At 51.1% G+C, this 20,833-nt stretch overlaps 2 protein-coding genes across 3 annotated transcripts; both read left to right on the forward strand.

The window, feature by feature from the left end:
* Positions 1–910: 910 nt before the first annotated feature.
* On the forward strand, positions 911–10,041 carry AP2M1 (adaptor related protein complex 2 subunit mu 1). Its single transcript, XM_031452301.2, has 11 exons — positions 911–1,051; positions 3,082–3,198; positions 5,016–5,281; positions 6,026–6,108; positions 6,727–6,862; positions 6,952–7,093; positions 7,606–7,725; positions 7,825–7,960; positions 8,064–8,161; positions 8,656–8,767; positions 9,434–10,041. The coding sequence occupies exons 2-11, from the start codon at positions 3,125–3,127 to the stop codon at positions 9,566–9,568; spliced, it is 1,302 nt and encodes a 433-aa protein (XP_031308161.1). The 5' UTR covers positions 911–1,051; positions 3,082–3,124; the 3' UTR covers positions 9,569–10,041.
* A 1,886-nt stretch (positions 10,042–11,927) lies between these two features.
* Positions 11,928–19,547, forward strand: ABCF3 (ATP binding cassette subfamily F member 3). 2 transcript variants are annotated; one of them, XM_010976201.3, is made up of 21 exons: positions 11,928–12,070; positions 12,299–12,446; positions 12,585–12,664; positions 13,152–13,198; positions 13,364–13,461; positions 13,562–13,684; positions 13,842–14,108; positions 14,420–14,500; positions 14,590–14,649; positions 14,746–14,802; positions 14,915–14,937; positions 15,054–15,109; positions 15,230–15,430; positions 15,529–15,605; positions 16,818–16,862; positions 16,940–17,072; positions 17,668–17,756; positions 17,861–17,952; positions 18,134–18,266; positions 18,404–18,491; positions 18,581–19,547. In XM_010976201.3, the coding sequence occupies exons 1-21, from the start codon at positions 11,998–12,000 to the stop codon at positions 18,737–18,739; spliced, it is 2,130 nt and encodes a 709-aa protein (XP_010974503.1). In that variant the 5' UTR covers positions 11,928–11,997; the 3' UTR covers positions 18,740–19,547. The 2 variants fall into 2 exon arrangements, with proteins under 2 accessions (XP_010974503.1, XP_031308146.1); XM_031452286.2 differs by lacking the exons at positions 11,928–12,070; positions 12,299–12,446; positions 12,585–12,664; ... (1 more) ...; positions 13,364–13,461; positions 13,562–13,684 and having other exon boundaries at positions 13,864–14,108; positions 14,413–14,500.
* The last annotated feature ends 1,286 nt before the right edge of the window (positions 19,548–20,833 follow it).

A 20,833-nucleotide genomic window follows, 5' to 3' on the forward strand; every position in this document is an offset into this window, starting at 1 on the left:
GCCCTTTCTTCCCCTCTTCTTCCATGGTGGGCTCAGCCCTGCCTAGAGAAGGCAGCAGGGTACTCTCCCTACAGAAAGGGAAGAGGCAACAGATTTTCTTTAGGTCCTGCAAGAGCCAGGCAGGCCTTTCATGTACCAGAGTTGGCTCTGTCTCCTCAGCTTGGATGTGAAGTTTAACTCTGTCATCAGAGAAGGACTTCAAATCCCATGTCCAGTTAAATTCAACTTCCAAACAGTTTTCTAAGCAACATATATGCCTGTCACTAGAAGGTGCACAGGTCCTGGCCTTGAGGAGCTCATATTCACATAGGTATACTGAGTTAAAACAGACATATTCTTGAAAAGCTTTAGCTAGTTTCTTCTAAATATTTGCTTCCTCACTCCCTGCCCCCTACCTTAGGTCTTGATCTCTAGAAAAACTTTCATGTCTGGAACAAATATATAATGCAAAAACTTGGGAGACTCAGAGGTGGTGTTACAAAGCAGAAAATTCAGCACAAACACTTCCACTGCCAAGTCGTACTTGTGTGTAAAGTGAGGACAACCAGTCCTCGGACTCCGGAGCCCTACAACAATCCAAAGCTTAACAGATGGGCTTCAACAAATGGCACTAATCCTCTGAGGCTCTCAGAAACACTGAAAGAGGAACAGGAGGGATTTCAGAGACTACAATTCCCAGAATGCTCAATCGGTAAGATGAAATGAGTGGAACAGCATATTCTGGGTTGTGTATTTCGGGAAGGGCTGGATAAAGCCACTCCTACCACCCCACGAGGCACTACTACCTATTCCTTCGAAAGTTCTCAAAGGCCGTCGGTAGTTGTAGTTTTGCTAAATCTAGGCAGCTTAAAAGTGTAAACGAGAAAGCCGAAGGGCCTGACGGGATTTGTAGTCCGCTCGGGAGGCGGACGCGCACGCGCAGCCCAGGCTGGGGCGGAGCCGCGGCACTGCAGTGAAAGCCGAGGCAGCGGGCAGGCGAGCAGGGGGCGGGCGGACATCTTGGGATCCGGAGAGTGGCTGGGCGGGCCGAGCAGAGGGCCGCGGACACCAGGTGAGCTCGGGATCTGGCCTTACAGGGTGAGGGAGGACGGCCTGCCCTGCTGCCCAGCTTTGCCCTCCCCTGCACTGCTCTACGCGAAAAGCTGCCCACACCCAGGAGTGGCCTCAGCCTTCAGATCCGGGAGGGAGCTGACGGCGGGGCGGGGGCGCCCGGGGCGCGGTTGCAGGACGGGCGGGGAGCAGTGCCCTCCGCCTGACCCGCCCGGAGCCTCCCATGAGAGAAAGACCTACTGGAATCCTCCTAGAGCAGGGACGCCGCGCGGCTCCCCACTACCTGGGATCGTGACAACCCCCTACCCCTCGGCGCCTCCTCCTCTCGGGACAAGGACAATTCCCCCATCCCCTAGGACAGTGACACCCCCATGTGCCGCCTTCTTGGACTGTCACAAGCTCCCCACCCTGAGGCACCCCCTTGCAGTTGAGTAACACCCCGAGGCTCTTCTTCCTCAGACGGTGACAGTCCCCGCACCCTTTGGAACCATCTTTTCCCACGATGATGTCTTCCCTTCCCACGATGATGTCTTCCCTTCCCAGGGCGAGAAGCCCACCACCTCTTCATGCCTCTACACCCGAACCCCAAAGCAGCCTCCGTCTCCCCAGCTTGCCCTTATTCACCACTGTCAATCTCTCCCTGCCATTTTTCCTCTTCAAAGCCTTGACCTTTTCCATATTGGAAATTCTTTCCTCCAGGCTCCCCCACCAGCCTTGTTACTGCTGTGGGCTCATCTGAGTATACTGCCTGGGTGTTGCTGCCAGTCTATCGCTTAACTAAATATTTCATTCCTGTCCTGGGCCCCACCTCTGCTTCTCTGGTGCCTGAGCTGCCTGCGCTGCCTGCGACTTGATACCTGTGAACTTGGTTCTTTACCTCCATTTTGCTCTTCCTCTCCCAGTCTCTTTGGGACTGAGGAATGGGATGTGTCCACTACTTTGAAAGACCTCTCACTCAGTCTGGGAGACCTTGACAGCCACGGTAATAGCTTTTATTTTCTAGTTTAGAAAAGTCTGCTAAACTGCTCTCTGAAATTAACACCAGGGCTAATCCAGGGAATCTAGAACTAAATTAACCCTTTTCCTCCTTACAAACAGTCTAAATTAGTTTGACCCAAATAATTTGGATAATTCAGGCATTTTGCCTCTTACTTATAAGCACTCAGATCAGAAGTGAATTATATTGTGGGTCTGGAGTTACAGAATTTCAGCTGGAAGGATCTCTTAACTTTATGAACCTGCACACCTCCCTGCCCACCCCCCCCAAAAAGCCTATATTTTTATTTAACTTAGGAGCTTAGAGGGAGCTTTCCTTTTCAAAAGGTGGTCAAAAATAACAGATAAGTAGCCTGGGTCATTGAAGTGACTGTCAGGGCTGGGGCCTTTCTACTTGATTCTTTTGCCTGTTTATCTGACTGCCTGGGAGAAGTTGGAGCCACACTCATGCGGCCATGTCAAGGCCTAAGGCCCTTCTCTCCTCCTCACACCCTGCACACCCTTTTCCTGGAATGTTTAGACTTCTGTGAATTAGAGAGCCGGAGGTTCAAGCTCTGCAGTCTTCTCAGAAGGGTAGTGGAGCCTGAGAGACTGGGTGCTTCTAAAGCTTTGCCTGGGGGCCCCAGGCCTGAACCAACTGGAGTAATTCCTACCGCCATTCCTGCAGCCACAGGCAGGCCTTCATAGTGACTCACCAGCTAGAGCCTGAGTGAGAGTCTGCACAGGAAGGGGCCTTGCTGAGCTCAGCATTGTGAAAGGGGGAGGGGGCTATTCTGGGCTCAGCCCCAGAAAAGGGAGGGTCAAAATGGCCTTAGAATCCTCGGCCTAAGTCCCTCTCCCTTTCTCCCTTCCAGCGTGGGATAAACAGGAACTGGAGACTGGCTAAGGGGAGGGGCATGCCTGGGAAGGCTGCAGGGTCACTTGCTGGAGGGTTGAATCAGGAAACAAGCCCAGCCAGAGTGACCTGCACAGCCCCACAGGGGACGTTGGCTGGGGTTCTGAAGCGTTCCCTTACCCTGCCCCCATCTGTCCTAGGTCTGTTCTTGGAGCGATGGGCCGCGGAGACTGAGCTGCCGCCATGATTGGAGGCTTATTCATCTATAATCACAAGGGGGAGGTGCTCATCTCCCGGGTCTACCGAGATGACATCGGGTGAGTCCCCTGGCTGTGCCCCCACCCCCATCCTTCCTATCCAGCATGCAGGACCAGATCTCTTTCCACCAGAGGCTGATTTGGACTGCCAACCCCTCGCTGCATCCTGGAAGCTCAGCTAGTCCATCCTAGTTCCCATTAGGTCTGGGGTACTGGCCGCTCAGTGGGACCTGTGAAATGGCAGGACCCCCACAGTCTTTGGAACTCCTACCCTTCCTGCCTCCTGTTTCCCTTAGTGACAGACCTGGTTGCTGGAGATGAGCACTTTTGCCTGGGCAGGTTGATTCCTTCTTTGAGGAGAAGGGAGATCTGTCTCAGGTGAGTGGAGTTAGTGGTCAAGCTGGAGGTACTAATCCACCTAAGTCTTGCTCTCAAAAGCCTTGCTCATGGTGAGAGCCTTCCATGGACTCTTGAAAGCCTCTCCCGGCTGCCAAACCCTCTCCCATTCCCTTTTTCAGGAGGAGTGGGGCCGCTGACTCAGCTGTTTTCAGTTCCTCTGAGGCACTCTCCGGGTCAGTGAGGGAAGGGCAGGGAAGCCATGCTCCCCTTTCTGGCCTATCAGAGTAGACCTGGAACAGCTCCTTGTCCTGTGTCCCTCAGACCTTTCTTAACAAGAAGCCTTACTTCTCATTCTGCCCCACCCTGCATGCCACTGTTCTTCCCTGAAGGAGGGGACTTGTCCTGGCCTCAGCAGCTATAATGAGATTAGGCTCCTTTGGTTCATGCTGCCCTGTTTTTTTTTTCTTGGATTGCTTAGGATAGACAGAGAATGGGCCTGCTGCAGTGGCTCCTGGCTCACTGGCTAACGGGCTAGCCTGGACTTTGCAGCTGTTTGTCCATTGGCTGGTGGTGGGGCATGAGCTACAGTTGTGGCAACGGCTGGCTTGCATGAATCTGGCTGGCTTGCATGAACCTGGCTGGCTACACCCATCCACACACCCCTCCTGTCCTGGATGGGCCTGGTTAAGCCAAGGCCAGAGCATATACGTCTTGCATGTTTTGCTGTGCTCTCCACCCGTTGCCTGTGGCCCATCTGCTTCCACCTCCTGGTGTGTGCTGCCCCCCACCCCCAGTGTGTTGTGTGTCTAATCCTCTCTCTCGTTGCTGTCACTCTCCTCTTCTTGCTGGCGTCATTCTCTCATCCCATCTCATTGGCTGCCATAGCAATAGGTAAGCGGCCTGTCAAGTTGCCGCCCAGGCACAGGTGGGTGGGGGGCCCTGCCCCCCATCATTGTTTTCTTCATTCTTTTTTCATTCCCTGAACTTGCCTTGGAATTGGATCCTGGACAAGACTGGGTGGCCCAGCTCCCTGGTCCCTCAGTGCTTTTCCCTCAGTAGATTAGAGCCTTCTCTGGAGTCATGCTGGCATTGTCTAACTTTTGGGGGAGCTGGCCTTCTCCGCTGGTGGGATCACTTGTGGGAAGACTGGAGAAGTAGTGTCTCTTTCTCATCTGGGCCTGGAGCTTACAGAGACGGTATAGAGATGGCAGTTGGGAAATGGGCCAGGCCTGGGAGTCAGGAATGTACCTCCCTCAACTTGATGGACCTCACTTTATTAAGGTTACATCTGCCCTTCTGTCATTGCCACTTGACTTCCTGTCCCTTCTGGCCTTCAGACATCAGCCTAGCTCTGGCCCTCCTCCCATGCCCCCACTCAAGAATCGCAGGGAGCCACTCCAGCAGTTTAGGCATTGGCTTTAGAGTGTGTGTCAAACTTCAGCAGAAAGGGGTGGGTGGCTATTTGTAGCTGTGGTTGAGCCCCACGGAGTGAGTTGTGCCTGGGTACTTAGCAGCCTTTGTGTACCCTTTTCTCTCAGGAGGAATGCAGTGGACGCCTTTCGGGTCAATGTTATCCACGCCCGGCAGCAGGTGCGCAGCCCTGTCACCAACATCGCTCGCACCAGTTTCTTCCATGTTAAGCGGTCCAACATCTGGCTGGCAGCTGTCACCAAGCAGAATGTCAATGCTGCCATGGTCTTCGAATTCCTCTATAAGATGTGTGACGTAATGGCTGCCTACTTTGGCAAGATCAGCGAAGAGAACATCAAGAACAATTTTGTGCTCATATATGAGCTGCTGGATGGTGAGGCTGGCAGGGCAGTGGGTCTAGGGTGGGGATGAATCTGATAGGGCCTGGCCTGGAGGTGGGAGCAGGTCTGAGGCTCCAGTGCCCTCTGAACTTTGTTTCCTGATTGTCTGGTCTTTTGAGCCCCAAGGACACTCCAAATCCGGATGTAAATGCTGCTCTGAAATGAATACAGAAATAGGCTAGCAAGTGGAGGTGGGGGAAGACCAGAATGTCTTTCAAGGGGCTGGGAACCTGATTCTGGGATTTGGTGGCTGGGCCTCCTGCAGTTAAGCACATTTCATCCTCTTACTTTTATGGTTTGGACCTTGGTACACTGTCCTCCCAGCTTTCCATGTCAGAAGCTGCCTCAGAGCCTGGAGGACAGTGAGATACCACAGGGCCCTTGGGATGCATTGTTATCTCTGTTCCTCTGTAGGGTATGATTTAAGTGAGCAGAGCCCTTCCACTTTCCCAACATCTCTCTGTCTTCTAGGGGCTCGGCGCTTCTTGACCTCTTACTCACTGGCCATGTGACTCTTCTACTGATTTTCTCTATTTGAAAAAAATATGACATTTTAATTGTTTTCTTATGAAAGACAATCCTAGAGTGAATGTCTCAGAGCTAGAAAATTTTGCTGCAGATGATGCTACAATTTCTTCTGGAGCTATGCTGGCCAGAAATGTCCAGGCCAGGGGAGAGATTGGAATAAAGGAGCCTTGAACTTTTTCTAGGGGCTAATGGCTCCCTTCCTTTTGCAGAGATCCTAGACTTTGGCTACCCACAGAACTCAGAGACAGGCGCGCTGAAAACCTTCATCACCCAGCAGGGCATCAAGAGCCAGGTACTTGAATTGTCCAGGCCATAGTCAGGGTGGAGCCCAATCTCCCTTCATCCCAGCTGGCCCACAAGCCTTGTTTGAGCTGACTCATGAGCCTGTCCCTGACAGGAACTGCTGGCCTGAGCCTTCTGCCATGAGTGCAGGCCTATTTTGCTCTGTGTGGCCCTCTCCCACCCCTGGAGCTTGCCAACTCAGCATCTCTGTTACTGGGAATATAGCTCAAGCAGTTTCCTTCTGCACTTGGCAGGGGGAGGGGGGCGTGGGCTGCTCTGGAGGCCTGGTATTTCTCAGGAGGAGAGTACTTGGGCCCTCTTCCAGGATACAGGCCTCATAGCCTTCTCCTTCTTTTCTGCCTGCCTCTTCCCGTCTGCGCTCCTCTGCTGCTTCCCGTGGGCACCATATTGGCCCTGTGTTCTCCAGCATCAGGTAAGCTGTTCCCTTAGCTTCCGCCCTTGCAGCTTTGCTCAGTTTTCTCCAGGCCCTGCCCAGTGGGACTTGTGTGGGAAGATGGGTCACAGGTGGGGACTTGAAGTGGGGGATGAGAATGGAGTGGGGATAGAGACAAGAAGATTGAAGGAGAGAGGAGTGAGGCCTTGCTGTTTGTCTCTGTGCCCCATGTAGACAAAAGAAGAGCAGTCCCAGATCACCAGCCAGGTGACCGGGCAGATTGGCTGGCGGCGGGAGGGCATCAAGTATCGCCGGAACGAACTCTTCCTGGATGTGCTGGAGAGTGTGAACCTCCTCATGTCCCCACAGGGTGAGGGCCCTCTCATGATGAAGCTGAAGGGGGACCAGGGCAGTTCTTGGTCCTGACTCAGCCATTCCTGTCTATCTGTCCATCACCAGGGCAGGTGCTGAGCGCCCATGTGTCAGGCCGGGTGGTGATGAAGAGCTACCTGAGTGGCATGCCCGAGTGCAAATTTGGGATGAATGACAAGATTGTCATTGAGAAGCAGGGCAAAGGCACAGCTGATGAAACAAGCAAGAGGTGCTTGAGGCAGGGGGAACTGGTGGGAGAGGGTGGACCTTGGAGGGCTGAACAGAGCCTGGTGAATCACAAGTTCCTTCTGGACTTCATTACTGCAGTAATGCAAACTCCCTCTTCCCAAGGGTGTGCTTGGCTGGTTGCTCTCAAAATCTATGTTTAAGAGAGAGGAGGGGATTGTCCTCATCCTACTCAGAGAGTAAGCCCCTTTGTTTGGTCTTTAGGACCAAGGCTTTTCTGAACATATTGGTGGCCTCTGCCCAGTGTGCCTGAAATCTCTTGGCTCCAAGCAGCAGAGCTCTCAAGAGATGATGAGCTTGCAAAGCTCCCACTCATTCATAACTCTGGGGCAAGGACCCCCAAGTCAGAAAGCTGCATTCTGGCAGCTTTGCATAGACTACAGTGCAAGCCTCGTCTAGGCTCTGGCAGCCTTTGGGGGTAGGGAAGTCTCCCAGCCCGACTCTCTCCTGCCACTCTCCTGTACCAATGAGGTGCTCATTTGCCCCTGCTTGCAGCGGGAAGCAATCCATTGCCATTGATGACTGCACCTTCCACCAGTGTGTGCGACTCAGCAAGTTTGACTCTGAACGCAGCATCAGCTTCATCCCACCAGATGGAGAATTTGAGCTCATGAGGTGCCATTGGGGTGTGAGGAGCAGGGGATGCTGTTGGCAGAGAGTGGGGAGAGGGAGAAGGACAGGCTCTGCTGTCCTAAAGGTTTCACATCCCTAAAGGTATCGCACCACCAAGGACATCATCCTTCCTTTCCGAGTGATCCCACTAGTGCGGGAAGTGGGACGCACCAAGCTGGAGGTCAAGGTGGTCATTAAGTCCAACTTCAAGCCCTCACTACTGGCTCAGAAGATTGAGGTGAGGATAAGGGACTTGGGGAGGAGGAAGCACTTGTCTCCAGGAATAAAGGCAGCTGATGTCAGGTCTTGACAGAGCTCCCTGACAGGTCTGTCACTTCTAGGTGAGGATCCCAACCCCACTGAACACCAGCGGGGTGCAGGTGATCTGCATGAAGGGGAAGGCCAAGTACAAGGCCAGCGAGAATGCCATCGTGTGGAAGTGAGTCTCCCCCATGAGGCCACAGCAGGGCTCAAGATGCCTTGGTGTACCCTTCTTAAGTTTCACATTTACTCCTCTGTGTGTATATGTGGAGGAGGGTGGGGGTGAAGGGTGTGTTGTGAGGGTTTTCCAAGAGCCTCTGCTTGTGTTGTCATCCCTTACACCTGCGTGTGAGTGTGCACATGCTGGCACGAGGGTGCATGCATGCATTTATCAAGATTCTTTAACATTTCTCCATTTGCCCTTGTAATATCTCTGTAGACAGCGAGCAAGGGATAGAATGGCCATGTATCTAAGCAGGGACCACAACCCACAGTGCTGAAGGAATAACAGACCCAACGTTTCATAGCAAGAGTTATCAGAGTCCTCACCACATTTCCTTGTCCTGGCTCCTTGGTTCTCTTCCCTGCGCCTCCCCTACCAAGGAGCAACCCACCTTGAAGTTCTTCCAAGCTACCAGAGGCATTTGCTGCCCATTGTCCTTGTGTTCCCAGGATCAAGCGCATGGCAGGCATGAAGGAATCACAGATCAGTGCTGAGATTGAGCTTCTGCCCACCAACGACAAGAAGAAATGGGCTCGACCCCCCATTTCCATGAACTTTGAGGTATGGCATAGAAGGGGCCTAGAGTCACAGCAGGGTGTGCTAGGAAAGCCTTTAGAGAACATTCAAATCAACCTCTGCATCTTATCACCTTGCAGATGAGGAAACTGAGGCCTAGAGAAGTGACTTCAGTTCGCAGACCCATTTCTACCCCACTCAGGCCTCCTACAAGAAATTGCTATTCACACTGACAAAAATCTTTGACTTCTTTTGGCTTGTCATAAAACAGTTGTTGAGGAAAATTTAGATTGCTTGCATGCCAGATGAGACACAAACCTTACTTACAGACAGGAAAATGGGCTGACTTTGCTTTGTGCATGTTAGACATGTAATTTTCTCCACCTTATTGTTTAAGTCCATAATACTGAGTACGATAAGTATGTTCTAAGGCAGGTCTTTGGTTGCTGCCACCTGCTGATTGAAGGAATTGATTCAAGTTTTCACATGCAGGGCCTGACTGCAAGCCCAAGTGATTGCTAGTTACTTTTGGATATGCTTTCTTTAGTAACCTCTCAGAGGACCTCTCACTACCCCAACTCCCCCCCAGCTTTTTTCAGGGCCCCAGTCATTCAAACGTGAGAGATGAGGTAGGGCAGCAGGGCTTTGGAACTTTCCCGAGTGGCTGTGAGAGGAAGGCCACATTCCTAACTGGAGCTATCCCTTACTCAGGTGCCATTCGCGCCTTCTGGCCTCAAGGTGCGCTACTTGAAGGTGTTTGAACCGAAGCTGAACTACAGCGACCATGATGTCATCAAATGGGTGCGCTACATTGGCCGCAGCGGCATTTATGAGACCCGCTGCTAGCTGCCATTAGGCCTCCCCACCTACCCTCTTCCACAGGTCTGGGTGCCCTTGGCCACCACACGTCAATGTCTCTTCCCTCTTGCTTTGCTGCCTTCCCTTTGCACCAGCCCCTGAGTCTAGGTCTGGACCAACCACATTGTGAGCGGGACTGGTGGAGCAGTCCCTGGGCTCCCTGGGCTCCCTGGGCAGGGCGGTTTCTGAGGCTCCTGTCCCTCCATCCATCTGCCTGCCCTGGCCCAATACCAGGCTCTGAGTTCTGTGACCAAAGCCATTTGGGCTCCTCTCCTCCCCTCCCCTGTGGCCACATCTCTCTGGAGTGGGAGGGTTGGCTGCCCCTCACCTCGGAGCTCCCCCAAAGGCCAGTAATGGATCCCCAGCCCTCAGTTCCTACTCTGCTTTGGGATAGTGTGAGCTTCGTTTTGTACACGTGTGACTTCGTCCAGTTATAAACCCAATAAACTCTGTAGAATGGAGTTGCTGGCTAAGTGTCAATGTGGGGGCTGTGTGGGTTGGAGATCTGGTGGGACTGCTCCTCCCTTGTCTCACACCACCTGCCTTGAGTAGAATTTTCTATTCTAAACTTGCTTCCTTTGTCTCATCTCTATTATTAGGTCCCTTGGGGCCACCCAGGCCCTTATCCTGGCAGGTGTTAGCCCCAGATCTCCTGTCTCCTCTGAGAAAATAGCCTCAAGGGCAAGCAGCCCCACCTAGCCCCAGTCCCCTGAGGGAAGAGATTCTTTCCCAAAAATAATCCTCAGCTTTAGGCAGGTATTTTTCCAATTAACATAGATTAAGCAAGGTTTACCTTTGGTCTTTCCAGCCATCCTTAGAAACTCGCCTCTTAATTCCATCCTCTTCCCAGTTACTCAGGCTTCCCGACTTCAGTGTGTGGGTTGTAAAAGCAAAGATTTGACACCCCCCCAGGCCTCTTAGAAAATTCCTCCCTTTTATACCTCCCCCTCTGTAAAGAATTGTGTGGTGAGTGGACCCCTGAGGGGAGTGTTCCATATTCTGCTTAGGTGCATCTTTTCCCTTGCTTGATCTCAGCCTCTTTAAACCTAAAAAATCTATTAGAGAAAATTTAAAACATAAGCAGGTAGAAAGTATATAATGAACCCCCATGTCCTATCATGGTTGTTCAACAGCTTCAGTTATATCAACTCATGGTCAGTTCCTTAATACTACATCCAATCTGTGTTCATGCTTAATCCAAGTGTCTTACACAATTTTTCACAACTTAACATCTGGATCCAAATAAGGTCCATTATAGTTAGTGAATTCTTCTTAAATCTTAAAAACCACAGGTTCTCCCTCAGCTCTTGTAGAGTTGTTGAAGAAACCAGATTCTTCTGTTGTTTCCTGGTCAGAATTTCTCTTTCCCTCTGTTTCCTATAAAATGGTTATTAGAGTGAGAGGCTTAATAGCTTTTGAAACGTCGTTTCAAATATCAGGATTGATTCTTCACAATGACAGAAGGATGAATGGATAATGATGTGATTTTTTGGTGACAATTTTAAAGCCTGGCTGGAAGAATATTCACGTTAATGTGAAACAGTAGCATCATTTTGGGAAAATTCTAACTTCTACTTGGGGAAGTCAGTGAATAAGGCAATAGCCTTTTAGTCACTGAGATTTAGGGTGTGAAGTCTTCGGGTGTAAGCCGGGAATAAATACTAAAGAATTTACACAGACCTTGTCGATCTGGTTTTCTTGCCCTGTGGCGGTCAGTGAGGTCGCGCCCCGGGATGGTGGAGGGACCAAAGGGCGTAATTCACTTAGGTTCGCTGAGCTGTCAAGTATGAAAAGATAGAGTGCAGGTCGCGGGCGAGGTGGCCACCCGACCGAAATAGCAGCCCGCCGGCCCTAAGAAACCGGAACAAGACCCATGGCCGCACAGAACTGCACCAGGGGCTTCCGAGAGCTCAGGGACGAGCGTGAGTCAGCAAAGCCCTAGGCGGGCTCCAAAATGGATTCGGCTGGGCGCGCACCGGCTGACGTGCCTCAAAGGAGCATACAGAATCTTAGCGAGGCCAGTGTATTTTATCAACCGCCCTTCTCGGAAGGTTTCCACACGGCGGGCCGTCACTGTCTCGCGCCCTGATAAACCGCGAGCTCCCCTGCACCCCACCCTCGCCGCCTTCAGGATAGCCACCTCCCAGAAGGCAGCGAGAACCGCACATGTGGCTAATTTTCCAGTGGACAGGCTTGCGCAAGCGCAGAGAGTGCGGCCCGGCGAAGACGCTGAGCGGCGCTAGCGTGCGGTTCCTCCAACTCGGTTCACCCTGCCCACCGGGCTCTGCGCGCTCCGCGCCTTTCTTACGTCACTACTACGCATGCGCTTTGGAAGGAAGCGCGAGCTTTCGGGGAACAGGGGGCGGGCCTTGCCCGAGGTCTCACGGCGACTGCGCCGACGGGAGCCGGACTGGAACATGGCGACTTGTGCTGAAATCCTGCGGAGCGAGTTCCCCGAAATTGATGTACAGGTCTTCGACTACGTTACTGGTGAGCCGAACCGAATCAACGCGCTTGGGATGCCAAAGTGGAAGTCGAGAGGGAAGGACTAAGGGAGGGCAGTGCTGGGGACCGCTGCTAGGCCTCTCCTCTGCGTGACCTCTTGTCCCGAGGGCTGGTTATGTTTGGGGCCCCTCTTGGGGCCGCGGTTCGGAGACTAAAACTGCTTGTATGTCCACCCTACCCGGTATCTTCCTCGTCTTGCCATGCCTGGCCTAGGCGTCTTGCATAGCGGCAGCGCCGACTTCGAGTCTGTGGATGACCTGGTGGAAGCTGTGGGGGAATTGTTGCAAGAGGTGTCCGGAGACAGCAAAGATGACGCGGCCATCAGGGCCGTGTGCCAGCGCATGTACAACACTCTACGCCTGTACGTGTCAGGGCAGGGGGATTCGTGGGGGCGATGCGAGGGCGGACGGTCAGGAGACAAGGCGTGAGGGGAAGATCTGATGACCATAGAGCTTTTCCTTCAACTCCTAACTCTTTGCTTTCTATCCCTACTCTCAAGGACTGAGCCACAGAGCCAGAGAAACAGCCAGATGCTACTAGACGCCCCCATCCAGTTGTCAAAGATAACAGAGAACTACGGTGAGAGAGAGCTGCCCTCTGTCATTTCCTCAGCCTGCACCCGTTAGCCACCTGCCCCCTGGAGCTCAGGACTCTTGGTACTTCTTTCCCACAGGACATGATTATAGGAGCTAGTTGATGTTTTTACTGAGGGTAAATGGGTCCATTAATAAAGAGATTAGGATTGGAGAGTTCTCCAAGCTCTTGGGTATGGTAGGAAGCATATGGGCCTTGGAGCTGAACAGACTTCGGTTCTATCCCCAATTTTGTGACTTACTAATCAGCTACATGATCTTGTAAAAGTTGCTTATCTGCTTCAGCCTTTGTATCCTTAATCTGTGAGTTGGGTTTTTGTTTTGTTTTGAAGTGTTGGGAGGATGATAACCTATCTACAGGATTTGTAGGGCTTTCCTTTAAATGTGTCTCAGTCTGGTTTCATATTAGCCACTCAGAGTGTTAGTTTCCCTTCCCTCAGGGAGAAGGTGACTGCTTTTCTTATCGCTTACAGACTATGGCACCAAACTTCCAGGACTGCTAAAGAGAGAACAGTCCTCGGTGAGGAGGGGGAGGAGAAAGAAAGGGAGGGGGCTGTGTCTATGGTGAGGGTGGGAGTTGACTGTCTCTAAATACCGGAGTATCTTTCTGGGGAATTTCTAATTGTCTTTCCCTGAGTCTCTGAGCCAACACCCTAGGGTGAAATGGTTATGTTTGGATCTTTAGACAGTGGATGCAAAGAAGCTAGAGAAGGCTGAGGCTCGACTGAAAGCAAAGCAGGAGAAGCGCACAGAGAAGGACACACTCAAGACCAGCAACCCTCTGTGAGTTTAGTGAGAAGGGCTGAGAAGAGAGCAGAGAGGTCTCTACTGGGATGGAAGGGTGGTTGGGAGTGCTAAAGCCATTCATTTCTCCCTTTAAAAGAGTCTTGGAAGAGGCATCAGCCAGCCAGGCAGGCAGCAGAAAGGAGAGTCGATTGGAATCATCTGGCAAGAACAAATCCTACGATGTTCGAATTGAGAACTTTGATGTGTCTTTTGGCGATAGGTGAGGGAGTGGCAATGGGGTGGAGTAATGTTTTTCTTTTTCCAAATAAAGGAGAATTTGGAGAGATGGAATGGGACTAAGAATAGATTTCTGTTGTTAAACTTGCTGTGCACATATCTCTAGATCATCCTTTGTCTTTTTCCTACTACCCCTGCAGGGTACTGCTGGCTGGAGCAGATGTGAACCTGGCATGGGGCCGCCGCTATGGGCTGGTGGGTCGGAATGGGCTGGGAAAGACAACGCTGCTGAAGATGCTGGCCACCCGGAGCCTGCGGGTTCCAGCCCACATTTCCCTCCTGCATGTAGAGCAGGAGGTTGCTGGAGATGACACCCCTGCCCTACAGAGTGTGCTGGAGAGTGACACCGTGCGAGAAGATCTCCTACGGCAGGAGCGGGAGCTCAGTGCCCAGGTTGCTGCCGGCAGGTGAGGGCTCCGGGCGAGGGAATGACCAGCTGCAGCTGTGCTTCACAGAGTGACTGCCATGCTGGCACAATTCACAGTTCGTATGCCCAGCCTATTAAGCAGCGCATCTTAGAACTTGGTGCTGTGGGGCTGTAAATCCCTTGTTCCTGCCACAGTACCCGTTGTGCTCACTGCTATGAGCAAGTCCTTCCTCTACTCTGTTCCTGTCCTGGCAACAGGGCAGCCAGTGGCCTACTTTCCAGCCATCCTGGGGTACAGGATAAACTTGTAGACTGCCCCCACTCAGGCTGATTGCTGTCCCCTCCTTCTAGGGCTGAGGGCTCAGAAGCTGCACAGCTCGCAGAAATCTATGCCAAACTGGAAGAGATTGAAGCTGACAAAGCCCCTGCCAGGTATTTAAAATCCCCCTTCCTTCCTTTAGATTTCCTCTCTCCCTTCTGTTACCTGTTCCAACCAGGTTCCTCAATTTCTTCATTCCTAGGGCATCAGTCATTCTTGCTGGGCTTGGCTTTACCCCTAAAATGCAGCAGCAGCCCACCCGGTGAGTGGCTCTTACCATTCTTGACTCTGAACACTGTTGGTTCTGCCCCCCCTGTTCTCATGAACACTTGCCCTGATGTGGTTCTGTCTCTCTTAGGGAGTTTTCAGGTGGCTGGAGGATGAGACTGGCCCTGGCCCGGGCTCTGTTTGCTAGGTGAGTCTTCTGGGACTGTGTATGGCTACTGTGAAGGATGGACTTGGCTCCTGGGAGGTGGCAACAAGTGGCTAACCCAGAACCTCAGGCTGTGCATTCTTCTTTTCCATAGGCCAGATCTGCTGTTGTTAGATGGTGAGTTCTAAATGGGGGCACCCTGACTTTGGGGTGCAGGGTGCAGAAGGGTGGCATCATCCAAATTTCTAGTTCTCTAGTCCTTCAATCCCAATGTGTCCTCACCACTTTTCCAGAACCCACAAACATGCTGGATGTAAGGGCCATCCTGTGGCTGGAGAACTACCTGCAGGTGAGTGTCTCCAGGTGCTGGAGTAGGTCTGGGGAAGGCCTGCTTCCGAGGCTGCTAGGGTTTGGGAGCTGACTGCCCTCCCAAACTGGGCCTGCCATCCTGTGACACCCCCCCCCCCAGACATGGCCCTCTACCATCCTGGTTGTCTCCCATGACCGCAACTTCCTGAATGCCATAGCCACAGACATTATCCACCTGCATAGCCAGCGGCTAGATGGTTACCGTGGAGACTTTGAGACCTTCATCAAGAGCAAGCAGGAGCGGCTGCTCAATCAGCAGCGTGAATATGAGGCCCAGCAGCAGTATCGCCAGCATATCCAGGTGTGGGAAAAGGCAGGGCTAGGGGCCCACCCCTTTCCATGGGTGTTAGAGTTGTGGGGTGAGGGAGCCTGACTATGCCTGAACTCATCCACCTGTAGGTCTTCATTGACCGGTTTCGCTACAACGCAAACAGAGCCTCTCAAGTGCAGAGTAAGCTCAAGATGCTGGAGAAGCTGTGAGTACCGTGTCCTTGACAAGGCCCTAACTCCTCTTCTTTTAATTTCTTCCCTCATTTTGCAGGCCACTCCTTGCCCTGCCATTCTAGGTCTCCCCTTTCTAGAAACCAACCTTAGCTTCATCCCCTGCAGGAAAGCAGAGTATTCTATACTGCTCTTGGAGAGTTAATCTTGCCCCTAGGCCTAGGCAACCACCAGACTTCTTTCTGTCTCTATATATTTGCTTATTCTAGGTATTTCATATAATGGAATCATAAATGTGTCTGGTTTCTTTTGCTTAGCACCATGTTTTTGAGGTTCATCCATGTTGTAGCATGAATTAGTACTTCATTCCTCTAATGACCAGATAATATTCCATTGTATGGATATTCCACATTTGTTTATCGATTCATCAGTTGGTGGACATTTGGATTGTTTCCCCTTTTTGGCTCTTTTGAATAATGTTGTGAACATTTGTGTATAAGTTTTTGTATGGACATACGTTTTCTATTCTCTTGGGTACATACCTCGGAGTGAAATTGCTAGGTTACATGGTAATTCTACGTTTAAATTTTTGAGGAACTTCAAACTTTTTTAAAGCAGCTGCACTGTTTTACATTCCTACCAGCAATGTATGAGAATTCCAGTTTATCCATCGCCTGCACACACACACACACACGTGCAAGCGCGCACACACATATATATACACCGTATCTTTACGCATTCATCTGATGTGGACACTTAGGTTGCTTCCATGTCTTAGCTATTGTAAATAAGGCTGCTGTGAACATTGGGGTGCTTGTATCCTTTTTTGTTTGTTCGGGTTTTTTGGGGGTGCTTGTATCCTTTTGAATTAGTGTCTTCAGTTTTCAGCTATATACCCAGGAGAGCATCGGAGGCTTATTAATCTTTTATTTACTTATTTATTTTTAATGGAAGTACTGGATTGAACCCAGGATCTTGTGCATGCTAAACATGCACTCCACCACTGAGCTATATCCCTCCCCCTGGAGGTTTAATCTTGAAACATTTCTAGATGTGCTAGTGGTAGGGGAACATAAAATCATAAAGCATAGGATTTTGTGACCTTGAAACACATATCAGAGTATATTAATTGAGAGGACAAAAAACTACAAAAAGGATAATCCTATTTTTGTAGCATATATATTACTTGTGTGACAAGAACAGTTACTTTTTAAAGTCATATATCTAGTCTTCCCCTCTCTCCTCAGACCGGAGCTGAAACCCGTGGACAAGGAGTTGGAGGTAGTGATGAAGTGAGTGCTGGGCCAGAGGGGCAGGTGGGGAAGCTCTTGTTTCTGGCCACCCTCATGCTCCCCATCCCCACCTGCAGGTTCCCTGATGGGTTTGAGAAATTCTCACCACCAATTCTGCAACTAGATGAGGTGGATTTCTACTATGATCCTAAGCACGTCATCTTCAGCCGTCTCTCCATCTCTGCTGATCTTGAATCCCGCATCTGTGTGGTATGGTTGCTGTTTCTCTGTTCCATGAGCTGGGACTGGACTCTCCCACCCCAATACATGATGTGGATTGGCCCAGATTCTGGGGCTACAAAGGGAGGAGGTCCCCAGGAGCAAGAGTCAGTGCCCGGGCCAAGGACTTTGCTGTGTTTATACTAGCCCCCTCCTGCAGCCTCACAGGGCTGCTCTGCAGCATAGATGAAGAGCCTGCCATGTGGTATTTTGTGAATACTCAGAACAGTACTTTGTCTTATTGGTCTCAGCTCTGGAACCATGGAACATAGAGGGGAGAATATGGGCTTCAGGGTCAGACTTCAGATTCTAACTATTTCCTAGCTTGGTTACTTCCTCATCCTTAAAATGGAGATAATGTCTACCTCACTTGGTTATTGGAAGAGTTAATTCCTCTGTACTTAGTGGATACTTGGATATTGACACCCTTTACATCTTTACTACTTCCTTCATTTTTCTCTACAGTTCCTTAAAAATTTTTTTTTAGTTGTTGGAGTTACTGGGACTACCGGGATTCATTCTCATCTCCTTCCCTTCTGTATCCTGCACACATATGCTGTCTACCTTCTTGTGTTTCTTCTTACAGGTTGGGGAGAATGGAGCTGGGAAGTCTACCATGCTGAAGCTGCTTCTGGGGGACCTAGCTCCTGTTCGGGGGATCAGACATGCTCACAGGTGGGGCCCACACCTCCATTCTCCAACCAATCATATGCTGTAACTGCACTCCTTTATGGTCATTGCCTTCTCTCCCCTCTCTCCGCCTTCACTTCTGCCTGCAGGAATCTGAAGATTGGCTATTTCAGCCAGCACCACGTGGAGCAGCTGGACCTGAATGTCAGTGCTGTGGAACTGCTGGCACGCAAGTTCCCTGGTGCGTTATGGATTTGAGTTGAGGAAAGGGGGCCCGGCCTGAATGCCTACAGTTAGGCTTACCTTTGGTTGCTCAACAGTCCACCAAGTCTAGGCGTAGGGCATTGGGTTGGGACTGAGGGGAAGGTGAAGGGAGTGAGTTTGGGCCAAGAACCCACATGGTGGGGTGGGGCCTGTTCCAGGACGGCCTGAGGAGGAGTACCGTCACCAGCTGGGCCGGTATGGCATCTCTGGAGAACTGGCTGTGCGCCCTGTTGCCAGCTTGTCTGGGGGCCAGAAGAGCCGAGTGGCCTTTGCTCAGATGACCATGCCCTGGTGAGGCATCATTTTCTAGAGCTTTGCCCTCCCCTTTCCCGCTCTTACCTGATAGAAATGATTGTCTTGCCTTCATATCGGAGTTTATTTTCTCCCAACACTCTTAACTGCCAACCTTCCTGGGTTCTGCCTTCCAGCCCCAACTTCTACATTCTGGATGAACCCACAAACCACCTGGATATGGAGACAATTGAAGCTCTGGGCCGTGCTCTCAACAATTTCAGGGTGAGTGTGCCTTCACACTGCCCACTCTTCCCCAGGCCTCAGCACCCCTTTGGGCTCCTCTGAGTGCACCCTGGTCTTCTGTCTTTCAGGGTGGTGTGATTCTGGTATCCCATGACGAGCGCTTCATCCGGATGGTGTGCCGGGAGTTGTGGGTGTGCGAAGGAGGTGGAGTCACCCGGGTCGAGGGGGGATTTGATCAGTACCGCGCCCTTCTCCAGGAACAGTTCCGCCATGAGGGCTTCCTCTAGGGCCACCAGGCTGAGGACTGTGCCCAGGACATGGACTGGTCTCTCAGACCCCTGGGACATCACATAGGCAACCATCTCTGGGCCATAGACTTCCCCCAACTTTGGGGACAGCCTTATTCCCAGACTCTCCTTTTGACTGGAGCATCCTCTGTGCAACCCAGGGAGCCCTATCTAAGGGTCTTTGAGGACTGGTCTTCCAAGGGAAAAGGAGTAGGGGGTGCCCTCTGGGATTTTAGATCCTTGCCACTGCCCCAGCTGCAACTGGGTCCTGAGTGGCTGCTGTGTAAATTAAATCTCCGTGCATCTTCCTTGCCTCAACTGTGCTGCTCCCTGACAGGGCTTCAGTGTTTGCCCACTGTTAAGGAGTGTGGACTCCCTGATTTGGCATTTTCCTGTGACACTTTGTCAGTCATACTGAGGAGGCCATAGCAGCATCATTAAGATGGGCAGAGATGTCATTAAAGCCACAGGGGCTTGGCCTTATAGTGGTTGGAGCTGGTGAAATAAAGGGCAGTGTATTACATCACTGCAGTGCTGTTCTCCCTGGCCCAGGCTCACTCTGTTTCTCTGGTGTGGACCCTTCAAGGCTAAAGAGAAACTGAGAAACAGTGTTTGTCTCCATTTTGCTTGGGTGGTTTCATGTTCTTTATTTTTACTTTAACCATGTGGGAGGAGCCTGGAAAGTAGGGACTTGAGAATGAGGTCTAAGGTGAAGAAAGAGAACACTTTTGTTTCAAACTAAGCAATATTTAAAAGCAGAGGAGCTGTTTAACAGAAGTAGTAAGATTTATAAATATTATTTTTTGGATACTCGGCTGCTGTATGTAATTGTTGTATAGAAGACACTAAAGTAGAGAGGTTGTTTTTCTCTTAATGGCATTGGAGAAACCAGCATCAACAGAAGGAACTTGTTGGCTTCATGGAGAACTGTCATCGCAGAACTCAAGCAAGGAGTCTTAACAGGGCACTGTGGTACTATGGTACAGCTGGGGAGGACATAACCTGTGTTGGGGGTAAAGCAGAATAATGCTGGGAAGGCTCTGGACTGATGGACTCTGAAGCCAGCAGCAGGGTCATTAATCTTCCTGCCTCCTCAGCCTCCCTCAGGAGTCCAGAGGAGGCATTCTTACAGGCACATCTGTGGCCACGTGCACCCTCACAGCTCTGAGAGCCTTTTCTCAGCCCTGCCACTCTCTTCCAACCTCAGATAGTCGAAGCCACCTGGTGTAGGGTGTGGGCCTGCCTGTTTGCCACGTTCTCAGGCCCTCTCACCCTTCACCAGCTTGTGGTCCCTATATGAGTTCTCCCAATCTTTAGGGTCCCTGGAAGTACAGCTGAAGGGTTCTGTGACATAGAATCTGCTTCTTTGGAGGTGACTTTGTGTATGAAGAGCCCTGGAGTTGGATCTGTGATCAAATGCCAGCTCTATTACTGGTAGTGAAAGGGGTCACCAACATTAGCTGGGTAACCACAACAAATTGACCTTTCTGAACACTTCCTCGGCATAATACATAAGCACTCAAAGCGATCTTGTGTGACCACTCTGTGATTTGGAGAACATCGTTTGGAAAAAGTAAATTTTCTCTTGAGTGACTCCAGTGGTAGGCCAGTTTGGCTGAAAGGAAGGAAAAACTTTCTTAATAGTTCAGGTTACCTTCTGAGAGTGACGTCCTGGCCTCTGGGACTGTCCAGCCCTGCTGCCCACTAGAGAAGGGCTCTTCAGGTAGGAGGCCACACTAGATGGCTTACAGTTTTATGATTTCATTCAATAAGAGCCTGTATATGTGACAATACAGGCCTATGCTGCCACCCTGTAAAAGTTGGGATGAATGAATTGCAGCAGCTAAGAAAGACCCTATAATAAGTGTGTAAGGTGAGCTTTGAGGGGTTAGAGAAGGAGAACTGGCAGAAGATGGTTGTCTTGAGGGGTAGAAATGGCAGTGTCAGCCAGCTCCATTCCAGAAAGCACAGGGTGAAGAGCAGAGAGGAATCTGACATGACTAGGGAGAGCCTGTCCAGCCCCAACCATTGGAAAGCTGGTCCTTCCAGCTGCTGAGCTGGAGCTACCTTGCCAAAGTCAGGCCTTAAAGCCAG

This window comes from Camelus dromedarius, chromosome 2, assembly GCF_036321535.1.
Source record: "Camelus dromedarius isolate mCamDro1 chromosome 2, mCamDro1.pat, whole genome shotgun sequence".
Taxonomy (NCBI): domain Eukaryota; kingdom Metazoa; phylum Chordata; class Mammalia; order Artiodactyla; family Camelidae; genus Camelus; species Camelus dromedarius.